Source organism: Oryctolagus cuniculus, chromosome 1 (genome assembly GCF_051225735.1).
Source record: "Oryctolagus cuniculus isolate XC-2025 breed Fujian yellow rabbit chromosome 1, ASM5122573v1, whole genome shotgun sequence".
In the NCBI taxonomy this organism is placed as follows: domain Eukaryota; kingdom Metazoa; phylum Chordata; class Mammalia; order Lagomorpha; family Leporidae; genus Oryctolagus; species Oryctolagus cuniculus.
In genome coordinates, this window is record NC_142867.1 from 139,723,654 (window position 1) to 139,747,962 (window position 24,309).

At 40.5% G+C, this 24,309-nt stretch overlaps 1 protein-coding gene across 16 annotated transcripts in view; it reads right to left on the bottom strand.

Moving 5' to 3' along the window:
- The window catches only part of AUH (AU RNA binding methylglutaconyl-CoA hydratase), a 162,584-nt gene that overhangs the window by 83,167 nt on the left and 55,108 nt on the right, over positions 1-24,309 (bottom strand). For 13 of the 16 annotated variants that reach the window (XR_016222981.1, XR_016222982.1, XM_089316013.1 and 10 more), the window contains one exon: positions 2,137-2,229. The exons of 2 other annotated variants lie outside the window; for them this stretch is intronic. Coding sequence is in view for 12 of the 14 variants with exons in the window: in XM_089316013.1 (XP_089172139.1) it covers positions 2,137-2,229 (93 nt within the window). In the remaining 2 variants the exon portion in view is untranslated. Of the gene's footprint in view, positions 1-2,136; positions 2,230-21,092; positions 21,318-24,309 lie in introns of those variants that run through there. One more of the 16 variants, XM_089316061.1, reaches the window with a different exon arrangement.

Here is a 24,309-nt window from a genome sequence, read left to right on the forward strand (position 1 = left end):
GGAAAACATACACAGAGACAAAAAACCACAAATCCCACAGCACAGTCACATAAGAGTATTAAAAAACTGAATTACGGGGGCCACTGCCGTGGCACTGTAGGTTACACTGCCGCTTGCAACAGCAGCATCCCATAGCAAAATGCTGGTTGAAGTCCGACCTGCTTGGCTTCTAATATAGCTCCTGCTAACACACCTGGGAAGGCAATGAACATGGCCCAAGTATTTGGGACTCTGCCACCACTGTGGTAGGCTGGATGGAGGTCTGGGCTCCTGGCTTCTTCACCCCGGCCCATCCCTGACTGTTGTGACCATTTGGGGAGTGAACCAGCAGATGAAGTTCCCTTTCAGTCTCCTCTCTGTCACCCTGCCTTCCAAATAAATAAATAAATAAATGTTTCTTTAAAAAAATTATGAAGACTTTTTCAATACGCAGCCATGTCATTCACTTTGTTTTTTTTCTCAAAACACCAACTTTTTGTTTTGTTGATCTTTTATATTACTGTTTTAGTTTCAATTTCATTTATTTTCTGCTTTGATCCTTATTATTTCTCATCTCTTGCTGATTTTGGGTTTGGTCTGTTCTTGTTTTTCTTTTTCCTTTTTTTTTTTTTGTTAAAAAGATTTATTTATTTATTTGAAAGTCAGAGTTACACAGAGAGAGACGGATAGGCAGAGAGAGAGAGAGAGAGAGAGAGAGAGGTCTTCCTTCCATTGGTTCACTCCCCAGTTGGCTGCAACAGCCAGAGCTGCGCCAATCTGAAGCCAGGAGCCAGGAGCTTCTTCTGGGTCTCCCACGTGGGTGCAGGGTCCAAGAACTTGGGTCATCTTCTACTGCTTTCCCAGGCCATAACAGAGAGCTGGATCAGAAGAGGAGCAGCTGGCACACAAACTGGCACCCACATGGGATGCTGGCACTGCAGGTGGTGGCTTTACCCTCTACACCACAGCGTCGGCCCCCTGTTCTTGTTTTTCTAAGTCCTCAAGATGTATTATTAGATCATTAATTTGAGACATTTCTCTTTCTTACTTAATGCTATAAACTTCCCTCCTAATACTGCTTTTGGTATATCCCACAGGTTTTTTTTTTTTAATTTTTTTTAATTTTTTGACAGGCTTTGATATGTTATATTTTCAGTTTTGATTTCCATTTTTTTTATTTTTGACAGGCAGAGTGTACAGTGAGAAAGAGAGACAGAGAAAAAGGTCTTCCTTTGCCGTTGGTTCACCCTCCAATGGCCACCGCAGCAGGTGCACTGCGGCCGGCGCACCGCGCTGATCCGAAGCCAGGAGCCAGGTACTTATCCTGGTCTCCCATGGGGTGCAGGGCCCAAGGACTTGGGCCATCCTCCACTGCACTCCCTGGCCACAGCAGAGAGCTGGCCTGGAAGAGGGGCAACCGGGACAGAATCCGGCGCCCTGACTGGGACTAGAACCTGGTGTGCCGGTGCCGCAAGGCGGAGGATTAGCCTAGTGAGCCACGGGCGCTGGCTGATTTCCTTTTCAGTTTAATTAATGATGCATGTATCATTCAGTATCATGTTGTTTAATTTCCAAGTATTTATGAGTGTTCTATTGTTCTTCTTGTTGTTGACTTCTAGTTTTATTATTTTATGTCCTGAGAATAAACATGGTATGACTTCAATCTTTATCAGTATTGCTGCAAATATAGTTTTATAAAACTTTGTTTTATATCTTTGTCAAATCAATGGTTAAGAATGTTATACTATGATAGTATCTTTGATTACTTAAAAATTGATTATATACAGATGAAATGGTCATTTTTCCATTCAATCATTGCTTAGAGCCATTGCCTATATTCCTACTAAACTAAAGTTTTGTTTTTACTTGTTAAACTTATTTGATGAAGTACTAAGCCTTCTATTGTAATGAAAATTTAAAATAAGTTATCTCAAAAGCTAAAAACAAGACAGAAAGAAAAGGAAAAGAGTGAGAAGGCGAGAGTGGGAGGCAGGGGAAAGGGAGGTAGGGAACACCATTATATTCTTAGAATTATAGCTACACATTGAAAAAGGTGTTTACTGAACAACAGAAAACAAAACAAAATATTAGGAATCACTTGAAGAGTAAACACAAACTACTTTAAAAGAATGTATCTTCAGTGGGATGTATTCTCACCTGCTACTCGTATATCACATGCTAAAGCCAATTCAAGACCACCACCTAAAGCAAGTCCATCAATTGCTGCAATCGTTGGCACTGGAAGATTAGCTGAAACAGAAAATTTTTATGTTTCTTTAATAAGATCATTCATGTACTGTGTCATGCATTGCATGTATTTTTTTCATGATTATACTTTTAAATGGGATACCATATAGGGACTAGTCTCTTTCACCTGTAACAAAGTATAAACATTTTCATTGCCAGTCTTCAAAACACTATCCAGTTAATGACTGTACACTGTTCCATCAAATGGATATAAAATAATGCCTTTAAACCTTCCCACACTATTCAATTACTATAACGGATGATTTTTCTGTCAAATTAACAGCATCACTGTACTACAACTAACCTTACCACCCAAAAATCATTGACAAGATGCTTAGTTCACAGAAATGTCAAGGTGAAATGAATGATGCCTAACTGGGAAATTTGTGAGCTTGTATGGGTTACTTCAGTGTTTAGGATGAATCTCATTCAACGAAGCGACACATGCTAAACCAAGAATGCAGCAGTCCTGTTAGCTTGGTTGATGGGGAAAGACATCAGGCGCTCTGAAGCGGCACACTTCAGAGGTAACTAACTGGTACTATTAATTAGCTATTCCATAAAGCAAAAGTCTATTAATTTTACTCTGAACTATGGGAACGTGAAGCTAGGCTGGATATAGATACACAGATATCTGTATGTATTTATCTATGTTTACACGCACACACAAACTGGCTGAACGGATTTAAGAAACATACTTCATCAACAAAGATACTCACAAATTGAAAGTGCAAGGATGGAAAAAGATTCTCCATGCAGACAGAAATCAAAAACAAGCAGGAGAAACCATCCTTGCATCAGACTATAAAATAGACTTTAACACAAAAACTGTTAAAAGATACAAAGAAGAGCACTATGTAATGATTAAGGGATCAATTCAACACGAAGACTTGACTCTAGTAAATGTATGTGCACCAATGCCAGTGTACCTGGCTATCTAAAACAAATGTTAATGGATCTAAAGGGAAACCTAGGCTACAATACAACAGTATGGGGGAATTCAACACCCCACTTTCATCAGTGGACAGATCAACTAGACAAAAAAATCAACAAAGAGGGGCTGGCGTTGTGATGTTTTTTGGGCTAAGCCTCCACCTGCAGCACCAGCATCCCATATGGACACCAGTTCAAGTCCCAGTGCTCCTATTTTGATGCAGCTATCTTCCTATGGCCTAGGAAAGCAGTGGAAGATGGCCCAAGTGCTTAGGCCCATGGGAAACCCAAAAGAAACTCCTGGCTCCTGGCTTTGGATCAGCCTGGCTCAAGCTGTTGTGGCCATTTGGGGAGTGAATCATCAGATGGAAGACGTTTCTCTCTGTTTCTCCCTCTCTATATCTATAGCTCCACCTCTCAAATAAATAAATAAATAATATTAAAAAATATCAAAGAAACAACAGAGTTCATCTACACTATGGACCAAGTGAACTTAATTGATATCTACAGAACATTTCATCCCACAGCTGCAGAATAAACATTGTTTTCAACAGTATATGGAACATTATCTAGGATAGAACATATGCTAGGCCATAAAACAAGTCTCAACAAATTCAAAAACACTGAAATCATACCATATATATTTTTCTGATCACAAGGAATGAAGCTGGAAATTAACAACACAAGCAACAGAACATATGCAAACACATAGAGACTGAACAACATGCTCATTAATGGACAGTGGGTCACAGAAAAAAAATCAAAAGAGGAAATAAAAAAAGTTCCTAGAAACAAATGGAGGAGACAACACAACATATCAAAACTTATGGATATTATCGCTCCCCCATTCGCGGAGGAACGACACAGGACCCTGCACTGTTCTTTTGTCTGCTCGGCCCTTCCCGGGTTTGCTGCTGGTCCTTCCTGGGTTGGCTGCCGATCCTTCCACCTCTGTGGAAGGGCGGCTCCCCCTGCCACTTTCCCCACTTCCACGGGGGAGCAGCACACCGCCGGCCGGCTCTCTCGGGGGCTGCTCAGATGTTATTCGGATGTTCCCTTTAGATGTTCCTGGTGCATGTTGTCTCTCTCCTCCTTTATAGTCCTCTTCCACCAATCCCAACTCTGCTACCCACACGCCGAGTACGCTGCTCTCCTCCAATCAGAAGCAGCTCCTGCAGTTTATTGGTCGAACTGGAGGCAGCTGCACAGAAGCTGTTTACTCCTCTCCCAGTGCCATATTGTGGGAGAGCAGATGATGCATAGAATAAGTCTTAATTCCAGTAACTTAGTCTAGTCCAAGTTGCTCCCCACAGGATATAGCAAAAGCAGTGTTAAAAGGAAAGTTTATACAAATAGAGCCTACATCAAGAAATCGAAAAGGTATCAAATAAGTGATCTAACAATGCACCTCAAGGACCTAGAAAAACAAGCACCAAAACAATTCCAAAATAAGAGGAAAGAAATGATAATAAATACTAAAAAATTAGAAAATAAACAAAATTGTGATAAAAAAATGACAGATCAGTGAAATGAGGAGCTGGTTTTCTGAAAAAATAAAATTAACAAACTGTTGGCCCAACTAACCAAAAAACAAAGGGAGAAGATCCAAACTAATAAAATCAGAGATAAAAAAAAGATGTTATAAGATAATTAAAAATAATAATCAGGAATGGCTATAGTTATATGCCAACAAACTGGAAAATCTACAAGTAATGGATAGATTTCAGGACATATAAAATTTACCAAAACTGAGGCACAAAAACACAGAAAACCAAAAAAGACCAATAACCAAGATGGAGGTTCAATCAGTAATAAAGACCCTCCCAAAAAAGAAAAGCCTAGGACCAGATGGCTTCACAGCTGAATTGTACCAAACTTTTATAGAAAATCCACGGCAATTCATCTTAAACTGTTCACACAACTAAAAGAGAGGGAACTCTCCCAAACTGGTTCTATGAGGCCAGCATCACCTTCATTCTAAAACCAGAGAAAGATACAATGAAAGAGAACAATAGGCCAATACAGATGCAAAAATCATCAACAAAATACTAACTAAACAAAATCCAACTATGCACCAAAAAGATAATCCATCTGCATCAACTGAAATTTATCCCTGGGATACAGGGATGACTTAACATAACACAAATCAATAAACATGATACGTCACAGAAAGAAACTAAAGAATAAAAATCATATAATTATCTCAATACATGCAAAGAAAGCATTTGATAAAATTTTACAATATCCTTTCAAACCTTCAGCAAACTGGGTATAGAGGGAAGATACCTAAACACAATCAAGGCAATATATGACAAACTCATAGCCAGCATTATATTGAATGGAGAAAAGCTGGAAGCATTTCCACTAAGATCCAGAACCAGACAAGGGAGTTCCCAGTCTCATTATTAATATTTAATATAATTCTGGAAGTTTTACCCTGAGCTATTAGGCAAGAAAAAAGAAATCAAAGGTATATCAATGGGAAAAGTCAATTTATCCCTCTTTGCAGATGACATGAACCTATACATAGGGAAACTAAAAGACTCTACACCAAGACTACCGGAACTCAGAGAATTTGGCAAAGTTGCAGGATATAAAATCAACACATAAAGCCCAATAGCATTTCTATACACAAACAATGCCATGGCTGACAAAGAACTTGTAAGACCAGCCCCATTCACAATAGCTTCAAAAACTTTAAGTGCCTAAGAATAAATTTAATTAAAGATGTGAAAGATCTCTACAATGAAAACCATAAAACATTAAAGAAAGAAATGGGAGGAGACACCAAAAAATGAAAAAATCCTCCATGTCCATGAATTGGAAGAATTAATATCATCAAAATGTCAATATTATCCAAAGCAATTTATAGATTCAATGTGACCCCAATCAAAATATTAAGGACATTCTTCTCAAATCTAGAAACAAAAACCCTGAAATTCATATGGAAACACAAGAGACCACAAATAGCTAAAGCAATCTGAAACAATAAAAACAAAGCTGGAGATACCACAAAACCAGATTTCAAGAGACACTAAGGATAGTTACAATCAAAACAGCATGGCACTGGCACAAAAACAGACATCTTGACCAATAACAGATTAAGAATCCCAGAAAATAATCCACACATATAAAACCAACAAACAAGCTAAAATCAACCCTTGTCGGGAAAACTGGATCTCTGCATGCAGAAGTGTGAAACAAGACCCTTACCTTTACACACTATAAAAAAAAAAAAAAAAAATCAACCCACAATGGATCAAGGAGCTAAACTGAAACCTGAAACCATCAAATTACTAGAGGAAAACATAGGAGAAACACTGCAAGACACTGGCCTAGGTAAAGACTTCTTGGATAAGACCCCAGAAGCACAGACGATAAAGGCAGAAATAGACAAATGCAATCACATCCACCTAAGAGCTTCTGCACAGCAAAGGAAACATTCAACAAAGTGAAGAGGCAACCAACAGAATGGGAGAAAGCATCTGAAGCTAAACATCTCATAAGGATTAATATCCAGAATATATAAAGAACTCAAGAAACTCAACAACAAAACAAAAAAATCCAGGTAAGAAATGGGCTACAGATATAAACAGGCATTTTTCAAAGGATGAAATACAAATGGCCAACAGACACATGAAAAGATGCTCAGGATCACCAGCCATCAGAGAAATGCAAATCAAAACCACAATGAGGTTTCATCTCACCCCCGTCAGAATGGCTCTCATACAGAAATCAACAAACGACAAATGCTGGTGAGGATGTAGATGAAAAGATACCCCAATACACTGCTGGTGAAAATGTAAACTAGTACAACCCTCATGGAAGACAGTATGGAGATTCCTCAGAAATCTGAACATAGATCTACCATATGACCAAGCTATCCCACTCCTGGGAATTTACCCAGAGGAAATGAAATCAGCATATGAAAGAGTTATCTGTACCCCATGTTTATAGCAGCTCAATTCACAATAGCTAAGATATGGAATCAACCCAGAAGGTTTCAACTGTCAACTGGATAAGAAATGTGATAAATACACACACACACACACACACACACAGTGGAATACTATTCAGCCATAAAAAGATGAAATCCTATCTTTCACCACAAATTGGATGCAAGGGGAGACTATTATGCTTAGTGAAATAAGCCAGTCACAAAAAAGACAAATATTGTATGTTTTCTGACTTGTGGTAATTAATACACAGAGTACAAACAAAAAAAAGTGTATATAGCCGGCGCTACGGCTCAATAGGCTAATCCTCCACCTGCGGCGCCACCACCCCAGGTTCTAGTCCCGGTCGGGGTGCCGGATTCTGTCCCAGTTGCTCCTCTTCCAGTCCAGCTCTCTGCTGTGGCCCGGGAGTGCAGTGGAGGATGGCCCAAGTGCTTGGGCCCTGTACCCCATGGGAGACCAGGAGAAGCACCTGGCTCCTGGCTTCGGATCAGTGTGGTGCACCGACCGCAGCACACCAGCCACAGTGGCCATTGGGGGGGGTGAACCAACGGAAAAGGAAGACCTCTCTCTCTCTCTCTCTCTCTGTCTCTATCTCTCTCTCACTGTCCACTCTGCCTGTCAAAAAAATAAAGTGTATATGAGTGAAACTGACATCTTGAGATCTGATTAATGTTTATGACCCTTGTTTAAACACCTGAGGAACAGTGGTCTTTCTAGCTGTTGAATTCTTTACTCAGTGGAGGTTAAGCTTGTAATTATAAAGTAAATTCAAAGTATATCATACAAAAATTAAAATTAAGAAAGAAAGGAGCAGAGAGTGTGGTATCATTACGTTCTTAAAAATGTATATATGAAATACATGAGATCTGTTCCCTTCACAGAAATAAATTTTTGAAAACATGTGTTTTTCTCTTGTTAATCAGCCTCATGTTCAATTTGGTTTCTAGATGCAGTCAAAGAGCCCACAGAAGAACTAAACAGGGGTAGAGCAGATCTCTCTACCCCACAATAGCAAGTCCATCAAAAATCTAGGTGACAGCTACTACTGCAGGCTGGCATCTGTAGTGGCAGGCAGTCTGTGGGACTGAGCTCTCAAACTGTGGACTCCGATGCTATCTCCAGAGAGAAAGAGCTGAATCACAGGACACGCAGTTGATGTCCACCAGAAATCTGATGCAGGATTGCTTACTCATGAGTGGGGGAAAACCCCTCCACACATCCATTCACAGAGTGTTCTCTGTTGCACTGTCTACAAGGATAGGAAAGACACTTTGGTCTTTTTACATCTTTAAAATCGACTCTTCAAGACAAAAAAGTAAGCAAAGTGATCTTAGATGGTGTCTAAAATCAAACCCAGGGGCCGGCGCTGTGGCGCAGCAGATTAACACCCTGGCCTGAGGCACTGGCATCCACATGGGTGCCAGTTCGAGACCCGGCTGCTCCACTTCCAATCCAGCTCTCTGCTATGGCCTGGGAAAGCAGTAGAGGATGGCCCAAGTCCTTGGGACCTTGGACCCGTGTGGGAGACCCAGAAGAAGCTCCTGGCTCCTGGCTTCGGATCGCTGCAGCTCCAGCCTTTGAGGCAAATTGGGGAGTGAACCAGCGGATAGAAGACCTCTCTCTCTCTGCCTCTCCTCTTGCTGTGTAACTCTGACTTTCAAATAAATCCTTTAAAAAATAATAAAATCAAACCCAGACCTAAAACATCTGTACTACTTAGATAAGACTGAGTTTCAGTTTCAGAAAAGTCTAACTTATAGTAAACAAGTGGTTTCACATTCCTTAGATTTTTTTTTTCCCTAAATGGAAACACACTGATGTGATATACATGGAAGAGAAAATTTTTCTTGCATCCAATGACACACTAAAAATGTAGACTAGTAAAAGGGTGAAGAAATAAATTGACCTTAAATTGTGAAAGTACAAACATTCCCAGCTGTATAAATCTGAATTACAACAAAATAAAAGCAGGAAGATCAAGATCAATGTTCTCAGCATTGCACTATAAAGGGTGGCAGTGATGAGATTTCTGCCTGTGTTTTTATTAGTTCATATCTCTAACACATTTTGTACTTTAACATTACACTTAGCATTATCTCTTTCAAAGTATACAGTCATTAAGGAAAACATCTGATGCATTAAAAAGTACTTCAATGAGACTGATCCATGAACATGCCCCACCCCATTATCAGAGGTACTGTAAGAAACAAATTTATGCTAACAAAACAAAATGAGGGAGCGCATGTTTGGCAGACAGGTGTCAGGAACCACCTGACTGGGGGTGTGGCATTCACACTGACCACGGTGGAAGATGAGCAGTGGAAAAGCACCCAGGGGCTGACCTAGGGACTGGGGCAAGAGGGGCTCAAATGAGTTGCTTCATGCTTGGGTTTTCCTAATCCATTAGGTCCAAGTTTTTAATTCTGCAAATATTTCAAAGTTACCATAAATGGCATATTTGTTGCTCAATCTGTCTCTCTAGGTGTCCTCTATATAGGTCAATGGGACATAACGTTAATTCTGAAGTTAGAGGATATAACACTCTCCTCATAGTTTTATACTTTTGGAATGGAAATTCTTTTTAAATTTGACAGTTTATAATATGAGAAATTAAGTTTCTCAAGACAGCAAAAGTCTTTAACACTGTAAGAAATACATTAACAGGACAAGCATTTGACGCAGGGGTGAACACACAGCTTCGGACACCCACATCCCATATCACAGTGCCTGGGCTTCCATCCCAGCTCTCTCCTCCATGCCTGCTTCCTGCGCATGCACACACTGAGAGGCAGCAGGTGATGGCTCAAGTAGTTGGCTCCCTGCCACCCACACGGGAGACCCAGACTGAGCTCCAAGCTCTTAGCTTGGCCTGGCCCAGCCCTGGTTATTGCAAGCATTTGGGGAGATAGTAGATGGAAGATCCCTCTCTGTCTCCCTGTGACTTTCAAATAAACAAATAACAAATATATAATACAAAATGAAAATAAATTTGGAGTCCTCCTACAAAAATAATAGCTAAACTACTGAGTACTTTCAAACATTAATTAGCATAAATTGGGATTGTAGAAAGCTACCTATAAATTTTTCCTACTAAAGAATTAAGTAGCCTTCTTGTTCTTCACTACATAATTAAGTATAGTTTTACACTATACTTAAATAAGTATATATTATATTAAGTAATTAATATATAGTTTTACACCATTATAAATACTCAGAGAATACATACTCCTAGTTTTTCCCTAAAAGATATGTGTCTCAGTCTCTTTTTTTAATTTTCCAAGAAAAATATGCATCATCTCAAAGTCTATACTACTTGTTTTTACATTTTGCACTCCTTCTATCTGGGAGCACTTTCAGAGAGCACCCCATAAGACACACCTTTACAAAGGCGGATCATCAGCTCCAAGGACATGAAGAAATACTAAAATGGCAGTTACATAAGAGCACAAATGAATGAGACGGGAAGTGAAAATCCAAGGAGCAGTGGCTACTCCCAACGGCAATAGGAAGAAATTATGACTCAATGTTATGCAACCAACGGGATCAGATGCTATTTTGAGTTTTGTACCAGGAAATGAGCCAGGTATGACAAAGAAGATAATAATCCTTTGAAATGCTCCTAAAAATATAATTAAAGCAAACAATTGAACAGTTTTTCTATTTTAAGAGGGAAAGACAGCAGCTCTGAAGAAGGCCTCTAGTGTACTTCACAGCCTTCCGGACACCACGGCCGGGGGCAACAAGCCAGAGACAGGACCCTGTGTGTGGGGAAATCACAGTACCTGCTGTCAGCTCTCCAGGGGATTACAGCACATAATGTAGGCTCTCTGTAAGCTTCTGGGAAAATAGGAACAAGTCAATGATCACGGGAGAATGCCAGTGTCCGTTATCTGACTTTTAAACTCAGTTTTACTAGAACAGTGTTCTATGCAAAAGAGAAATGAAACATTTCAATTAAAATGCCCCACAGAGAATGCTAGGAGTCTGAATACCAAGATTTTTCAAGATTAGAAGGAAAACCAAAGTCTGCCAAAAACTGCAATAAATCCCTACCTATCTCTAAATTCAGCTAATTTTACCTCCTGCTTAAAGTACTTCCTCCCACCCCTATCACTGAGTTCTAAAGGAATCATCAAAACAAAACAAAACAGAGCCCTGAACAAAGTCCGGCCTTTGCAAAAGGAGCCAGCCTGATGCCAACAGCACAGCAAAGGGAAGGCGAGGAGCCCGCAGACGGAGACGCAGCCTCAGGGAGAAGTCTCGGGCAGCACAGGCCTCAAACAGAGCAAGCATCCGCAAGCCAACTGCATTTCTACCACCAGGTTAAAAGCCAAGCAAAGTGCAGAAACTCTACAAGTTGTTGCGATGAACAACTACAAAGTGGACAGCAGTGGTCCTTCCTGAGGGTACCAGCAGATCAAGAACAAACACTGAAGGCTGGCACTCCCTCCCACAGGTGTTTTCACAATGCCCATAACAGTATTTTCAAGTTGTACTGATTCTCACCATAAAGAAAAAGTTACTTTTTACTAGAAAATAAAACAAAAAAAAAGCTCTAGCGGTATGATAAAATAAGTAATCTCTTCTTTCACTGAAACCAAAGGGACATGAGTAAAAGTGCCCTTTGTTCTACTTCTGGACTGTTAGTGCTCTAGGGTAAGACTGAGCCACAGGAACCCAAGGACACCCTGACTGCATGCTGTGTACCATACTCAATGATTAGCGCAACAAAGTCTCTTCAGTTCCATCTAAAGCTTATAAACCTACATTTGGAAAAATTCAGCAAAACAGATAGTGACTCCCATAGTCAACCAGAAGAGAATGCTTACAATTTTTTCAAAAGCAACCCAGTGATTGAAAAGAATGTCTTCTTTAATATAACTGAGGGTCAATAACACAACTCCACATGAGCACACTCTGAGTGACACATTACTGACAATATCCAAGCCAACACATCAGAGACTAGTGTAGTCTGGGTTCATCAATGCCGAGCTGGTACACTGCTCATACTGCCACTTTCTGTTTCAATGAATTAGCAAAGTCCTAACTCCAGTCAGTCCCTGCTTCAAACACACACCAGGCACCATGCTGATGGCTTTCAGAGAAGCAGTAGAACATAGCTGTGGGGAGTTCAAATGTCAAACCCCAGGTCAGATCTCTGCTACAGTGACCACTGTGAAACCGAGAAAAGGAGCATAATGTTTCTAACGAGGATCCACCTAGCAAGGACTTACGGAATGCTTACACTGATGGCCACGTCAGAAAAACCTAACCGATACCATGGGAACCCCTATCAGCCTTACGAGACCAGAGTTACAATGACTACAAGGATTTCATCTTCTTACAGGACACTGAGGCAAGAGTTGTCTTGGTTGCCTGGCACCACTACAATCTGTGGTACAGGCAGTGTAGCAAGCCCCAGGGTCTGACTCTTGACCATGACTGCCCATCACTGATTTGCCATCCTAGACTGGAGGCCTGAGGAAGGCCTCAGGATGGTGATCCTCCTTCCATCCTTCCCCCGAGTACCTGTGAAAGGCATCGGAGCACAGGGAGAGGCTAGACTCTGAGGGAAGTGGATAGGAGGCTGGTTCTGTGCTCCACGAGCAACACCAGTTTGCTGGGTCTGACCAGGGAATCCTGGAAACCACATGGCACCAGCTGGCTGATTGCAAGGGAGCTCTGACTTGAGCTTTCTCTGGGCCCCCAAACCCATACTGTGGCAGTGCATGACTATGAAAGAAGGAAGGATCAACCCTGGGGCATCTACTGCCTGTCAAAATCCCACTCACATAAAGCCTGCCTGCGGGAAATGTGCAGGTGAGGGGCTGCTGGCGCAGGTCTCCACACACTCCCGCCAGCAACCTTATCAGAAAGGCTGCATTATCAGTGCAACTCAGTAATGATAACGAAGTTTCCTAAGAAACAGCGACTCAAGTTCACTACTGTGATACTGTAAAAGATGTATCTGATCTGCCTTCTTAATTCCAGAGATACAGATCCCCAAAATCACTGGACTTACCTAAGTGACTGTTTTGCTAATGAGATGACTGCAGTCCCTAGGTAGCTTCAGGATGGCAGCTGGTCCCAAGTTTAGAAGGTTGGGGCTTTCAGCCCCATCCTCAACTTCCAAGGAGAAGAGCCAAGGCTGAAAGTTAAGTTGATCGTCAGAGGCCAATGGGTTAATGAGTCATGACTATGTAAAGAAGCCTCCATAAAAACCTGAGGGGTTCAGAGAGCTTGTGGGTAGGGGACCACATGGGGACTTCCAGGAAGTGAACAAGAATGCATCCATGGGCAGGGAGGGTGGTGCACTCCAGTTCCAGACAGACAGAGCTCCTGCACTGGGGACCCTCTGCACCATGACTTACGGGCCTCTGCATCTGACTGTTTACTTCTGTCCCCTAAAATACCCCTTATAATAAACCACGAAACAAGCTTTCCAGAGTCCTGTCCGTCACGCTAGCAAAGTAACTGAAAGAGGAGACGATGGGAACTCCAACTTAGAGAAGGTAAGTCAGAAGCACAGGCCAGTGATCAGCTCATGATCTGAATCTAAAGTGGGGAGAGCAGTCTTGGGGACGGAGCCCCTGAGATCCCTATGGGCTCAGACACCACCTCCAAGTAGCCAGTGTCAGAACCGAATCAGACTGGGGGGTGCGGTGCTCACTGCAGAGCTGCCTGCCTGCTTGCTGGTGGTGAGAAGCACCCCAACGCTGGGGGGCCCTGAGGTGTCCTGCTCTCACACCACAATAATTGACGAAAAACAACAGGAAAGTATAAAAAAGCTAACAGGCACCGCCTGGGGAGCTGGGATTAGTCATTATCTTGAATGATACAAAAATAGTCACACAACGCTTTCACATTTTTGGAATAAACCCATACATGGAACAAGCCGGAAAAGTACCAAACATACTTAAGATGATTTTTAACTGTCAAATTACCAAAATCAAAGGCCACAGAAAATCGTAACGATAGACCTAACACCAAACATACCAGTACATGTAAAGAACTACATTCATCTAGGAAGAAAGAAACTCTACCTGGATCATGAAGTAAAAGCCAACCATAGGCAGAATGTTAGGGAAACAAAAAAGAAAAGAAGGTAAGTGTAAAAGATGCATATGGTATCTCAGTCAAACGCAAAAATAAAATCTTACAATCTTAACAAAGATGGGTATCTTTCTATCTAAAAATATATTCACATAAAAGTCCAGAAAAAGTCCAAATTTATATGTATGTATTTATGTGTATATGAAATTGAAATATTGGGAATAATTACTGCGTATAAGAGAAAGAAGGAGGGAGGGTCCTGAAGAGTTTTCAGTGCTTACAAAGGACATGCTCAGACGCTCCCTACGGAACACAGCAAACACAGAAAAGCCCCAAAAGAGTGAATCCCTTTTTTTAAGTCTTGTCAAATTCTAGAGTACTATTTTGGAGTCAGTAACAAAGCTTAGCTGTTACACCCAGTGCTCCTGCTTACATGATATAATTTTCACAAAAACTGTCAGAACTCACAATGATATTAACATCCAGGGAAAGTTAACAAAGTCAATAAAATTCCAAAAAAGGAAAGGAGAGAAGCATAAATTGTAAACCATGAAGTTTAACTATGCACTGAATGATGACTCAATAGGAAAGAGATGTTAACAACACGTAAGAGAAAATAATTGGCTCCTGCAGACTTGTTTTCATTTTCCATCACTCTTGGCAAGAGGATAAAGAAAACTAAAATTGAGATCTGTAAGTCACTGCATGGAAAACAAAGACAATTAACTAGCATGTTCTATCAATCAATGTTGCACACACCATAATTCAGCACTCCAATTTCTGCTCATTACATCAAATTAGGAAAATAAAAAAGTAAAATTCATGCTGGGTTGCATCTAAGTCGACTACAATAATTATATATTTTAAAAAATCTCCTTGACCCTGAAACAAGCAAGTCATGTGAGCATAAATAAACATTTCAGATCAGTTTGGCACAATGACAAACAATTCTGCATACCTTGAAAATGTTCTTTATTAAGCAATTCTTAATAAAATATATCTAAAATAAAAGCCAAGTAATCATGTAAGCAATAGCAAAGGAAATTTAATAAGTGTACAATCTTTCAAATTGTATTTTAATAGTCACTGTGGTATTAAATTTAAGTATTTTCAGAATAAGCTATGCTTCATTTCACATAAAGCAAAACACAGCTGAAATATCTAAAAGAGCTAAGATTTTAATAAAATCATGATAAAGCATTAAAGTACAAGGAATCACTCTTGTCTATAATTTTCTGTAAATAAGAATCAGACACTGCTAAATCAAAAGAAATGCTTAAAAGGGGTATGAATTTATGCCAGTTCTTCTGTATTCATTACCCAAGAATCTCTAAATCATAATATGGAGTAGAAGAAAGAGATTTAAGTAGATTTATACCTTTATAAGCACATTTCTCAGTTTAGCCTCTTATGTAATTAAAATGAAGATAATGATTAAACATGTCCAGTGAAAAATGCAACATTTTAAATTTCAGTAAAAATTTACTCATGTCTTATTCATACTCCAAGGCTTTGAATCTTACATCAGAGGCTATTACTAAGACATGATAAATCAGATGTTATCCTTCACAGAAAGCATACACATATTTTTGAGGGAAAACCGTTCCGCATATGCTTGTTTATATTTGGTCTACAAGAAGCCAAGTCACGGGAGGTATTCATCCACAGCCAAGACACATTTCAGGTAAGTACTTTCTGAAGCAGACCTATACCTAAAAGTCAGACTAGGGGTTTGGGAGAGCTCCCAAAACTTCCAAGCAATGGAGATTTTCATCATTTGCCAGGCAAAGAAACAGCTATCCACAGCCCCAACACTCCTCTACAATGAAAGTGCTTGTTGGACTCACCAATGACAATTCTGAGTTGTTCATCGTTTTTGGTCAACAGCATCTGATTAGATCCTCCTTGCTGAAACATTTTCTTCACTAGACTTTTAGAAAATCATTTTCCCAGGGCCAGCATTGTGGTGCAGTGGGTTCAAAGCCACTGCTTCCGATATCAGCATCCCATACTGGACCATGGGTTCCAACCCAGCCCTTGCTAATGCACTTGGGAAAGCAGCAGGAGATGGCCCAAGTACTTGGGTCACTGCCAAACAAGTGGGAGATCCAGAGTTCCAGGCTCCTGGCTCCAGCTTGTCCCCGCCTGGGCCACTGCAGTCATTTAGGGATAGAACTAGCAGATGAAAGGTGTGTGTGTGTGTGTGTGACACTTTCAAATAAATAAATAAATCTTGAAGAAGGAAAAAAAACATTACTTTGTTTTCCTCCTGCTTCCCTACCTTGGCTGGATCTTCAGCTCAGCCTCTGAACACCACAACGCTCACAGGTCTCAGACTTGGTTCTCTCCACACTTACTCCCCACATGTCTCACCCAGGGTCATGGTTTCACACAGCATCAGAATTCTGATGACTCCCAAATTTACCTCTGGAGTCGGGCTACCTGTGTAAACGCCAAACTGCTATCCAGCTGCCAACCTGACACTTCCACGAGATTGTCTGCTAGGTACCACTATCTCTGCACGTAAGTCAAACACACCTCAACTCCTGAGCTACACCTCCCATCCCAATCCAGTAAAGAGGCCACTGTCCTCATTTACTATCACAGCATCCATCCTGTTCAACCTACCACCCTACCGCCAAGGGGCAACAGGAGAGGGACTGGGGTACAACAGAGAGAATCAGGCTCTGGCAACTTGCAGCATGACTCTTGGAATTTTATGCAGAGACAGACAGAAAGGGATTCCAGGAGAGGACCTGACCTGAAGATAGGAGGAAAGAACTACAGTTTGGCTAACATATCTGCACCAACAAGACACTAGGCCATTTACGCTGACAGCTACCATGCATGTACCCATTACAATGCTTGAGACTAGGTACACAAGAAGAAACAAAACAGAGAAAGCTCACTTGTGGTCCTTACAACAGGGGAGGGGAGATGCAAAGAATCAGATGGTAAAAGGAAAGCTGAAATCCACATTTCCTGAATCCACATCAAGAGATTCTGTTCAGCCTATAAGGCTTAATAAACTTATACTAAACAATTCAGGAATTCATCACATTTTGACGATACAAAAATTTAACTTTCTACAATAAAATAAGCATCACCTTATGGCAACTGTTCTCTTACAGAATACAATGTAACCTTAAGTGTAAGATAAAGATGTTAAAAAAGAAATAGCACCTGGTTACCAAAACATTGAAGAATACTCACTTGTACCAATATACCTAGGGCAGGAAAAGTTTGATTCCACTAAGAAACCTCAGCAGAAGGGTGGCCAAGAAAAAGGTTTAATACACATATACATCCATTATAGTATGATCGTTTTGCTTTTTTTGGAGATTTTGTTACTTTGAGCTTCTCAATCCCAAAATTCAAATGTGTCACAATCCTAAAACTGAAAAACATACTAATAAAAATGAGAAACACTGTTTAAGAATAGGTTTATCCCATAAAATTTGTATGAGATTTTTTTATTCTGTTGTATAAAAATATCTTCTTTGTTATTAGATTCAGAGAGATAGCTTTTGATGAACAGATTTGCAATCACATGAAGGAAAGCCAACCACAGAATTTGAAAACTTCCAAAATTACATTATTTCTTTTTATACAACCTTGTTAAAAAAATCTTAAGATTTTTCTTAGCAGATTAATTTTGTCAACTGTCTCTTTTAACATAATTACCTGTATTCCCATGCAAATTCAGCTTTGCATTTACAAAGCTAAGTTACAGCTTCTGCAATTTTATTTCCTCAGAGAAAGGAAAAAGAAGATGGAAAAGCAAGGTGCTTTAAAGGATTATTGTGGGAAATTGCTTACAAAAAACATCACTCACCTCATGCTACATCGGATCTAAAATTCTACTGAAAACCTATCTTAGGTATTTCTTGATCAAGTAGTGAGTCTTCAACACCTCAACTTCAAAGAACTGGATTTGCCCCATACCCTCTCCCTGCCCAGAGTTTCTATTTCAGAGAGAATTCTAAAAATATCTTCTAGCTTCCCATGAAACATCTGATTTAAATCCCTATCAAAGACAAGAATGGCCATCTGTGAGGTACCTCACGTGTGCAGCCCTCATGTATCTACACTGGCTAACTTGCACAATGTGGGTCGCAACAGTGATAGGCAAGGAACGTGCACATCCTGACGCCGGACACGGGATGGTAAATTGGATAATGACACCTGGCAGATTCGGGTAATTTCATGTTTGTGAATCCTTACTCCACTGCTGATACCCGATAATTCAAAATAATCAGTGCACTGCTTTTTTTATTTATTTATTTTTTATTTTTTGACAGGCAGAGTGGACAGTGAGAGAGACAGAGAGAGAGGTCTTCCTTTGCCGTTGGTTTACCCTCCAATGGCCGCCGCGGCCGATCCGATGGCAGGAGCCAGGTACTTCTCCTGGTCTCCCATGGGGTGCAGGGCCCAAGCACTTGGGCCACCCTCCACTGCACTCCCTGGCCACAGCAGAGAGCTGTCCTGGAAGAGGGGCAACCAGGACACAATCCGGCGCCCTGACCGGGACTAGAACCCGGTGTGCCAGCGCCGCAAGGTGGAGGATTAGCCTAGTGAGCCGCGGCGACGGCAAGTGCACTGCTTTCAACTCAGATCCCACTTACCTGGAAGGGGGAGGGGACCTGCAACAATGATTGCTTTTAGAATCTGCCCTTTGAATGAAGAATCTGGGAAAGAGCCATCTGAATTCTTTCTTTGTTGTTATTTAAGACAAAAACAAAACAAAACAATAAAAACAAAACCTGAATGTTGTTCTAGTATCCTAGAGTTACTGTGTACTGTGTAAGATTTTAAGAAACTGGGAACACTAACATATTCAGTGACTGAATGAAATACAGAACTTCTTTCTCATTTCTATTTTAATAAAATAGCTTTTACTTAACAGATTCTCTCTCATTAAAAGCAAGCAGAGCACAGGAAATTCTCACAGCCAGGAAGAAGGATCCTGGCCAAGAGGAAAAGCCATTTGCCTATCAGATCCCAGAGAGAGAGAGGATCTCCAGGGCGGCAAAGTGGTATCCAACAGTCAGGAACAACGTGGCTTCAGGGCTGCTCCCTGATGTGACTGCCAGCTGTGAGATTTCTGAAGATCTGACAGCCACCTGAGTGACTGTGGGCAGGCCCGGCACACCTGGTCGGGGTACCAAATTACTAGAAGGTCTGTATGTGAAGCAGCTTCGGGAGTGTAACACACACACCAGCCAAGCCACTTCCTCCCAAAGAAAAGATGAATCAAAGAAGCTCTTCTTGCAGAAAATGAACAAGCCATGAGGAGAACCCATGAAATGGGCCAAGAAGTCATTGGAAGCCACTGTGCAGTATCTGATCCATAAATCCATTCTGTTAGGCATGCAAGGGGTTTTTTCTCCCCTTTGAGAAACTTTAAGAGATATTTCCTAAAAATGCAAACTCTGGGTTTTCTTGAATATAAAGAAGAAGAAGGAAAAAAAACGGGAAAAAGTGTAAAAAATGTTTGCAAGACTCGTGGCAGAGAAATCTTTTTAACAAGTTTGCTCTATAAGGACACAAGAAATATATTCCTGTAATGAAGTATAACACAATTTCCACACGTTCCCCACTCACAGACAGACCTAGGTCAGAACTAATCCCCATCTGCGTATGTGTCCTCATCAACTTCCACCTGTCTCCTCCCAACCCAAAGTGCCATCCCCATGCAGCTCTTTAGCACCCGTATTTCCTGTGTTTGTGATTTCATTACATACTTAGATGCCTCTAACTATCAAGGTTTAGCTTTGCATGCTTCTAGTTTTATAAAAATTGTATCTTGCTGTTTTTAATTCAACATGGCGCTTCGAAGATTTATTCATGCTGTTACAGGTGCATATTAATTCATTTACTCACATGTGCAATGCTGCCTATTTTATTGTACAAACATACCAAAATATTTATTCAGTCTCATGTCACTGAAATTTGGTTGTTTTCAGCTTGTTGCTATTAACAATGTAAGTTTCCCAAGGATGCATGTGGAAAATATCCACAGGATAATAATGTTTCAAATGCAAGCAGCAATCCATTCAATAGAGGCTCAAATCAGAAATTTTTCTAAATAACACAGGGAGTATCAGACTGCAGTGCACAAAGAATGGAACCTGGTATCTTAACATTCTCCCACTCCTATGTGTTTCTGGCACAAACTGTGGATATATTTCTTAACTATGAGTATCCTAAAAACAGACTTAGAGTCACCCCTCTTAGTAAATGCCCCCAACAAGTGAATTACCCTGTCTTAAGGAAAGTGGATGGTCAAATTTGTAAGACAATGTCAAGTTGTTTTCCTAAGCAGTTACAACAATGTAACTCCCAATGGAAGAGTATAAAGCTTCCTTCCCAGATATTAACCTCCTCAGTAACTCTTAGAAAGGTCAGGCTTTAAAATGTTTGGCTAATCTGGTCCCTGACCCGTGGAATCCTGTGGTGCTCTGAATTTGCATTTCTATGGCTACTAATGAGCTGCTCCGGTTTTTCCAGATTTACCTTACTCCTCTTTCCTCTGGTGTGAAATGTTTTTGGTGGTGTCTTACTGGATTCATAGGTACCTGTGCATGGACACATAGTATCCTTTGTCCACAAGGTGTTTCAAGTATTTTCTCCCAGTTGGCAACTTTCTACATCACAGTATTCTTTAATTAAAATATATTCTTAAATTTAAATTGATACAACTTGCCAATTTTTCCTTTCATAGGTTGCATTTTGTTTTAGGAAATTATTCAACCCATTCAAGGGCATAAATGTTTTCCTTTCTTCTTCTAAAGTTAGTAAGACTGTCATTCCCCATGCATCAGCTTCCCCACTTGGACGGGTCTGCTCTGGGGTTTGTTGTTGTGCCCCACTGGGCCACATGTCTATCCCTAAATTAATCCAATAATATACACCGCAATGTCTATATCTTTAAAATATTAATTTATTTATTTGAAAGGCAAAGTTACAGAGAGGCAGAGGCAAAGAAAGAGAAAGAGAGAGGTCTTCCAACCACTGGTTCATTCACCAAATAGCTGAGCCAATCTGAAGCCAGGAGCCAGGAGCTTCTTCTAGGTCTCCAATGTGGGTACAGGGGCCCAAGCACTTGGGCCATCTTCTACTGCTTTTCCAGGCCATAGCTGAGAGCTGGATCAGAAGCAGAGCAGCCAGGACTCAAACCAGTGCCCATATGGGATACCCGCACTGCAGGCGGCAGCTTTACTCTCTTCACCACAGTGCTGTCCCCAATATCTATATTTTTTAAACTAAGTCTTGAATATTGATAAGGCAAGAACTCTCTTTTTTTTTTCTTTAAGAGTATTTGGCTATTTGAGGGCCATTTTTTGTTTAAGTCCTTCACATAACAGATGCTAAGAACTTAAGATACTGAATCTGTACATTACTTATGAGAATCATCCTTTTGATACTGAATTTTCCTATCCAAGAGGATGATGTGTCTTCACTTATTTTTAAATGCCCTCAATAAAGTTTCATAATTTTATACATATGCTGCATATATTCCTAGTTCCATTTTTGTTCCTTATTTTCAAAAGTATTTCTTCTTGACATCTTTTGTCTGTTGCTGGTACAACAAAAGGCAACAGATTATTTTTAACATATGCTTCATATCCCACCATCTTGTGGTGCTTTCCATATTTCTAATAATCTGTTGATCCTTATAAGTTTATCACAGAAAATCCCACCACATGAGACAGACACTGTGATTTCTTTGTTTTCAGTCCCCACTTGCTTTATTTCTGTCACCTAGCTGTATTCAAGGGTCAAGACTTCAGAACTATGTTGGTCGGGGGTGGTAAGAATGGAACCTCTCATCTTGTCCCTGACTTTAGGAGATGGCTTCTAACATTTAACTATCAAGAAACAGTTTTCATCAGGCTAAGAAAGTTTCCTTCTAATCCTAGTTTACTGAGAGCTTTTCCTAAGAATAGATGTTGACATTTCCCAGATACTTTTTCTTGAACTACTGAAGTGAACATTATTTTTTTAATTGGCAAATGTCAAGAATTAAATTTAATATTTTCTAACATTTCCATAGAAACTACCCTTGTATTGCTGGGTAAATCCAACTTAGTCTTTTTTTTTTTTTTTTAATAACCTGCTGCTATGCTCACAGGGAGACCAGCTCCTCATATTCCTTTATTCAGCTGCTTCTGTCAAATTTGGTTATAAAGGTGATACTAGCCTGAAACCAGTGAGTTTCAGCAGTAAATCTCATTCTACCATCAGTGGAACAGTCTATGTAAGATTGTAGTGGTCTGCTCCTGACAAGTTAGCTAAGACATCTGAAACACACATCCTTAACATCTACAAACTGGGCCTGGTGCTTTCTTATGTTAAAAAAAAAAAAAAAAAACATAATCAGGCGCCAGCACTATGGCATAGAAGGTTAAGTCTGCAATGTCTGCATCCCCTATGGGCTCTGGTTATAGAGTCCCAGCTGCTACAATTCCAATCTCGGTCCCTGCTAACACCTGGGAAAGTATTCGAGGCGTCCCAAGTTCATGGGCCTCTGCACCCAGGTGGGAGACCAGGAGGAAGCTTGTGGCTCCTGGCTTCAGATCGACTGAGCTCTGGTCCTTGTGGCCACTTGGGGAGTGAGCCAGCAGATGGAAGATACCTTGCTCTCCCTCCTTCTCTCTCTCTATCTCTGCCTTTCAAATAAATAAATACATCTTTAAAAAAAATAATAACCACTGGTTCAATTTTCTCCTGGTTATATGACTACTCCAGCCCACAATTTCTTCGTGAGACACAAATTTCACATTTACTCACATAGAGTTTTCTCGCCACAGTTTCTCATGTATCCATAACCGTGCCCTTCTGTCGCCTGCAGCACGTACTGCTACAATCACTTATGCCTGCAAAGGGCTTGGCCTCGTATTGATCCTTCCAACTGTCCCTCTGTCTTCTGCCTCACAAATCTCTGCTCCTTGCATCACTGCTTTCTTCCAACTATCTTTGGACGCACAAATTTAATTGTTTGAGGTGATGATTTGCTATTTACTTTCAGTGGGTTCACTTGATAACATATGAATTTAAAGTTGCAAATTTCCCTCAGATACTACCTTAACCAATATATATCTCACATATTTGGATATACAATGATTTCATAATCATTCACTCAGAGTTTTTTTTTCCTTTATAGTTTATTCTTTGACCCATGAATAAAATTCAATAGTTATTTTTAAATTTACAAATAATTGATTTTCAAATCTCTATATATGCATACATCTATTTTATTTCAAAGTTAACTGCTTCATATATATAATATTTGTATATTATAATTTTCTGAAATTTAACAGACTTTAGAGCCTAACACATGACATTTTTATAAATATGCCATGTGTTCCTAAGATGTATTCTCTGGTTTAAGAGTCTATTAAGGGACAGGCACTGTGGCATAGCAGGTAAAGCCTCCACCTGCAGTGTTGGCATCCTACATGGGTGCCGGTTCAAGTCCCAGATGTTCCACTTCTGATCCAGCTCTCTGCTATGTCCTGAGAAAGCAGTAGAAGATGGCCTAGGTCCTTGGGCCCCTGTATCCACGTGGGAGACCTGGAAGAAGCTCCTGGCTCCTGGCTTCGGATCAGTGCAGCTCTGGTTCTTGCGGCCATCTGGGGAGTGAACCAGCAGATGGAAGACCTCTCTCTGTCTGCTTATCCTTCCCTCTCTGTGTAACTCGACCTTTCAAATAAATAAATAAATCTTTAAAAAAAAAAAAAAGTCTATTAAATGTGCCAGTGCTGTGAGTAAGCAGGTTAAGCAGCTGCCTGTGATGCTGATAACCCATACTGAAGTGTCATTCCAGTCCTGACTACTCTACTTCCAATCTAGCTCTCTGCTATGGCCTGGGAAAGCAGAGGAAGATGGCTCAAGTCCTTGGGCCCCTACACCCATGCGGAGACCTGGAAGAAGCTCCTGGCTTCGGATAGGCCCAGCTTCAGCACTGAAGCCACAGGTGAGTGAGCCAGCAGATGGAAGTTCTTTCTCTTTCTGTGTCTGTCCCGCTCTCTAAACTCTTTCAAATAAATAAATAAATCTAAAAAAGAAGCTTTACATCTCAAAGCAAAAACCAATCAAAAGGGTCTGAGAGAAGTATGAGCAAGTTGTTCAAATG